The sequence below is a fragment of the Sarcophilus harrisii genome, chromosome 3 (assembly GCF_902635505.1).
Source record: "Sarcophilus harrisii chromosome 3, mSarHar1.11, whole genome shotgun sequence".
Taxonomy (NCBI): Eukaryota; Metazoa; Chordata; class Mammalia; order Dasyuromorphia; family Dasyuridae; genus Sarcophilus; species Sarcophilus harrisii.
Window position 1 is genome coordinate 261,082,607 of NC_045428.1, and position 6,000 is coordinate 261,088,606.

Here is a 6,000-nt window from a genome sequence, read left to right on the forward strand (position 1 = left end):
TAAATGGGATAATAGTTTATGGAAAAGCAAAGAAGTGAGGGTATAAACTACTCATGTAAATATTGTTGAGAAGGGGAATTTTTTTGTTTGTTTGTTTTGGCCTTAGTTTGATAAAAAATGAGTCTTAAAGGCCATATGCAGTAAGTGGATATTAAAACTCTGGGGTTATAAATGATTGCTGTAGTATTCTCAGCCTTCCAAACCCAAAAGATTTTACCAAAAGGGCAAAGTTATTTTAATTGCTCTTCATTATATACGATGAGAGAATAGTCATTTTTCTCCTCTTCCTCCCAGGTGGCCATTGATGAGCGCATCAGGCAGTTGCATGAAGCCCACAGGGACTTTGGCCCCACATCCCAGCACTTCCTTTCCAGTAAGTCATTTTTAGCTTTCATTACTTAACCTGTTCATTGCATCTTAAGAGATAAGAATTAAGAGCTGTGTTATAGTCATCTGTGCCAACCACAGTGGAACAACAAATCATATTGAAATATAACTTGGTGGAGAAGCTCAGAACATTACAAGAGGAAGACCAATTAGGTCATCTTATTCATTTTGCTGCTGATGCATAATTACCTCCTTTAATATAATTTCTAGTGTTTGGTCTACTCTTTTTTTTAAGTTCTTATTCTTGCTTCAAATGATTCACTCCATAAGATTTATTATAAAGGAGTTTAGTGCATGCTTAAAGAAAAAAAAAGATATGCTTATACATATATATATATATATATATATATACATTTACAAACACACACTTATATGTGCAAATACATGTATATTTTTGTGTTTTCATTTATATGTGTATCTCTATATTTATATATATAATTATAGTTACATAAATCTACAAGTCTCTATATACAGGTGCTCCCTGCCTCATATTTATGACCTGTAATGTTGCCCTTCTCTAATTTCATTTTTCTCCCATTATTATCTGAATTTATAATTTTTTCTAGTACTTTTTTCTTGCATTGCTTTCCTATCACAAGTTCAAAAGAAATCATTCCATGCAAAGAAAAATCATCCTAACAGATTTTTGGTAAACCCATGATTTCTATTTCTGATTGGATTGTGGCTTTTAGTGCATAAAGCTTCTGTGGGGTGGAGTCTATAAATTTTAGAGGTTAGAGGTTAGAGGTTATAGTTAAATGGCCAGTGAAACACAGTAGGCTATGAGACTTGGAGTCAGAAAGGCTGGAATTTAAGTTCTGCTCTCAGTTATTAGCTTTGTGACCAAGGGTCAATTATTTAGCCTCCCTTAGCTTGAGGCAGCTCTTTAAGATTTTTATCTACTAAGAATATAGAGTGTTTGTCATCTATAATCATGTAGGGAATTCTTGGAGGTCTTTGATGTATTGACTTAGGTTATAGGTTAAATAGAACATTGTTCAATATCCTTTAATTGTTCATGACCAGTCCTACCAAGAATGTGTCCAACTACATGTTGGTATCCAACTACAAATACTCATTTATATATGAAATAGTGAAGAAAAAAGCAGAGGAAAACAACAGATTCTCTGAGTGAGTTTGTGGAATTTGGATCAAATTGCAAGTAAATCCCATTTAGAACTAACTCCAAGAGACTATATTTATTATTTATATTACTGACATTTATTAATTGTCAAGCATTACTTGAAATAGACCATTGCCCAGAACTTTCTTTGGAAAAGAAAAAAGAAAAAATTCTTGATCAAAAGTTCCAGGATGTCTGGGATTCTCATGGTAGATGGAACAAAGCTTCAGAAAGTTATTAAATAATAAATATTATTATATAGAAGTGTCAAGGACACTTCTACCTCTGATGATGATATCACCATAGGGCTTAATCAGTGTTCAAGATCAGCTCTACATCAGAAGCTTGACCACTGGCCAATGGACAAATAAGAGTAGCCATGGTACACTGGATGACCAAAAGGATGGAAGATATAATACCATAAATGTCTCTCCTAACCTAATTCTCAAGGATCAGCAATAGGAAAATTACACAAAAGAATGCCTACATCAAGAAAAATTATCTGAAATATGGCAGTGTAACCCAACCTCCTTAAATTCACATGGCTCTGAACATGGCAAAATCTACTTACATCTTGGAGAGCAAAGATTCGCCAAAATTTCTGTGTAGGAATTTTTAGTGATGGTCACTATGAAATAGTATGGAAGAAAAGCATATTTGTTCCTTTTTTAAAATTTAAGGGTTTGGGGTTTTGTTTTTAGTACTTTTGATATTTATTTTTGATTTTCATTTCTCTGGAATAGTCTGTTTAAAACTTCCTTTCTTAGTAGCAGCTAGATGGCATAGTAGAGTCTTGACCCTGAATTCAAGAGGACTTGAGTTCAAATCTGAACTCACACACTTAATACTTTCTAGGTGTGTGACCCTGAGCAAGTCACTTAACCCCAATTGCCTTAAAAGAAAAAATTTCCTTTCTTTTCTCAGACCTCTCAGATAATTTTCTCCCCCTATCTTCTCTCTATAAGGCAACCCTTCCATACAAACAAAAAAGGTACAACCCTCTAGAGTTTTGTATTGATTTTTAAAATACCCAAATCCCCCCATCCTTAAAAAATCCTCTAAACCTTAACAATTCCTAAATTTATATATTTTTCTTCCTTTTCAGTCAAACTCCTGGAGAGGGAAGGATAGGTCTATATTTACTGTCTCTACTTTCTTTCCTTGGAGTCCTAAGTCAAGTCTTTGCAATATGATTTCCAAAATAATCTATCATTCAAAAGAAACTGTCCAAAATTATAATCTATGTTGGTCTTTTCTTATTCTTTATCCTTATTGATCTCTCTATAGAACATTTTTGACCACATCTTCCTTCTGCATAACTTATTCTTTAACTTTTCCTTTTATTTTCTTTCTTGGTTCTTCAACCTTTTCAGAACAGTCCTCAGTTTCTTTTACTGGTTCTTCATCAATAATAATGGTGTACCCAGAAGCTCTGTCTTGAGCTCTTTCTACATTCTCCTATTCAATGACAGCTCTCATGGGTTTATTTCTATGTAAATGAATCCCAACTGTCTATCCAGTCCTAGAGTTACCTAACTCTTGAATTAGACATTCCATATTTATCTCAAACTTACCAAACCAAAAAAGAAATCATTATTACTCTCCTCAAAAAAACACCTTTCTTCCAAATGTTTCTGTTTGTTAAGGCACCAAGATCTTTCCATTTACTTAGTGTTATACTTGACTCTCACTTTCTTTCACCTTATATATCCAATCAGTCTAAGTCTAGTCAGTTCTACTGCCAGAACATCTCTTGGGTCTAGTACTTTCTCTCTATTCACACACCCTTGTTCAGGTGCTCATCACATCTCATCTGTGGACTTTTATTTTTTTATTTATTTAATGTTTTCCCTCAGTTACATTTAAAACTATTCTGGTCTTTTTCAATAGCCTGCTTCAAGTTTTCCGGACTCAACACTCTTCCTACTCTAATCCAACCTATATAGACTGCCAAAGTGATTTTGCAAAACACAATTTGGACCATGTAATTCCCTTACTCCATGTGCTCTAGTGATGCCTTATTACTCTTAGGATCAAATATGAAGTTTTTTCTTTTATTTTTAAAACCTTAATATTTTTGCCCCAACCTATGTTTTCAGTCTTATTAGGCATTTCTTCTCCTCCTCCTCCTCTTCCTGTTTTTCCTCTTCCTTCTCTCTCTCTTTCTGTGTGTCTGTTTGTCTCTGTCTCTGTGTCTCTCTCAAGTACCTTACATGCAATTTCTCATGAACATTATATCTCTTTTTTCTATGCCTTTGTATAGAAATTTGCCCTATCTTTAAGGCCTTAGAATTCACTCCCTCTTCACCTTTCTCTGTTGGCATCCCTTGTTTCCTTCAAAACTGTGAGAAAACTCTGTTTTGTTGGAATTTTTTAGCTTTGTTTTTATTTTATTCTGGACTCAAACAATAAAAAACATTATTTCCATAGACATTGAACACAAAATAAGATTCTCTATGAAATTGTGAATCTCCATTTCATGCCTCTTGTTATTTAGAAATATATAATCAATTCTACACATTACTTTCAAGACTGCCTTATGGACAATTCAATTTATGAAGCCTTTCCTGATCCATTCCAGTTTCTAGTGGTTTACCCACAAAAAGAAAATGCTATATATTTTATATTTACTCATTTGTATATATGTCATTTCTGTTGATAAAATGTAAGTTCCTTGAAGACAAAGTTTTTTGCTTTTGTTTAGTTTTTTTGCCTTTGAATTTCCTGTATCTAGCAGAATATATGGCAGGTAATAGTGGATTAATAAGTACTTTAGGTAGATAGCACAATGGATAGAGTATAGATCCTGGAGTCAGGAAGACCTAAGTTCAAATTTCCCCTCACACACTTAACAGGTACTACTTGTGTGATTTTGGGCAGGTCACTTATATATGAGGTGCCTCATATAAACAAATAAAGCAACAAATGTTTGTTGATTGACTGATCAATTTATTTCTATACAACCATTATAGGTAAAAACACATAATCATTCTGCTTCTCTCAACCTCTTTTTCTCATGCATGTTACCTCTGTAACGTGTATTTAGTACACAGTTTGAGAAGGAGCATTGTGAGTTGCTATCTATATGCTTGGAAGGAATAGTTACAGAAATGAAATCACACATCAATGGAAATATTAAAGTATGTGTTTTATCCTCCTTTTCAGGATGGCAAAAAACATGCCTTATTTTGTACCTCACACATACCCATCTAGGATAATGTTCTGCATGTGCTTAATAAATAAGGGGAAGAGGCCTGGCCTTAGCTGAATTCCAGCTGGATACTTCTTCAAGCTCAACATGTACGAAAGAGAACTTGTTATATCTCCCCTTTCTCTATTCCTTATTCTGACTTTACTATTTCTGGCAATGGCATTACCATTCTCCCCGTTATCCATGCACAAAACCTTGGTTTTATTTATTCTTCCTCTTTCTGCTTCTCTACTAGGCAACTAGTTTAAAAATTCTATAGCGTCTACCTAACTACTGCTTACCTGGATTATTATACAGAATCTAGTCTCCCCACTTCTAATTTCCTTCTGCTCCAACATATTTTCAAGATTTCATGTTTTCTTCATAAATACCGATTTATTTGTATTTCTTCTCCGCTCAAAACCCTTTGATAGCACCCTATCTACCAAATAAAGCACAAAACTCCTATCATCTAAGCACTCCCCCACACTATTCCACTCAATGTGTTTAACTTACTGCCAGATTCCCTCACTTTCTGTCACTTATATACATCTAGTACTTATTTATCTCTGGATTTTTTTAATTCAGTTTTATTTTATTTTCAGTTCTGAATTTTCTTCCTCCTACTTTCCTTCCTCTATCCACTGAGAAGACAAAGAAAACAAAACCCCAATACACACGTGGAGACACAAGTAAACCAAGATCCTGCTTATCCATGCCCAAAAAAAAAAAAGACAAATGAAAAGCTTCAGTCTATATTCTGAGTCCATCACTTCTCTCTCTTGTAATGGACAGGATATTTCATCATGAGTCTTCTGAAATTGTGATTTCCTACTTCTGAGTTCTTACCCACATTGCATTCTAAATCTTGAATTTCTCCTCATACCTCCTCTATAGTCTTTACACATCTTGAATCACATCCATCATCTAAAACAGTTGAAATCAAAGACTTCACTGATCATCTCAATGAGACATCATCGTCTCTGGGTCTTCTTAACACTCCATGCTTTTCATGTAGCTGACATTCAACAAATGGCAATTGAATAAATAAATCAGAGCAAAAGTAAACATCTTTCCAGAACATACAACAGCTTTTTTTTTCTCCCAATATCTCTTAAAATATTTAATAACTTTTAGCATTCTCCAAAGCAGAATTTCTCACAATGGGAAACTTGCTATGTTTTATGGATCTTCAAATTAAAGGGTGAGGCTATAAATTAAATAGAATAAGGAATAAGATCATTTATTTGGATTTGAACCTAGAAAGATGAGTGGGAATAGACAAAAATGAAACATCTCT

General features: G+C 33.9%; 1 protein-coding gene across 12 annotated transcripts in view; it reads left to right on the forward strand.

Annotated features, from left to right (window-relative positions):
• DMD (dystrophin) overlaps positions 1–6,000 on the forward strand; it is a 2,285,006-nt gene that overhangs the window by 2,030,930 nt on the left and 248,076 nt on the right. For all 12 annotated transcript variants that reach the window (XM_031963631.1, XM_031963630.1, XM_031963635.1 and 9 more), the window contains one exon: positions 295–373. In XM_031963631.1, coding sequence (XP_031819491.1) covers positions 295–373 — 79 coding nt within the window. The remainder of the gene's footprint in view (positions 1–294; positions 374–6,000) is intronic.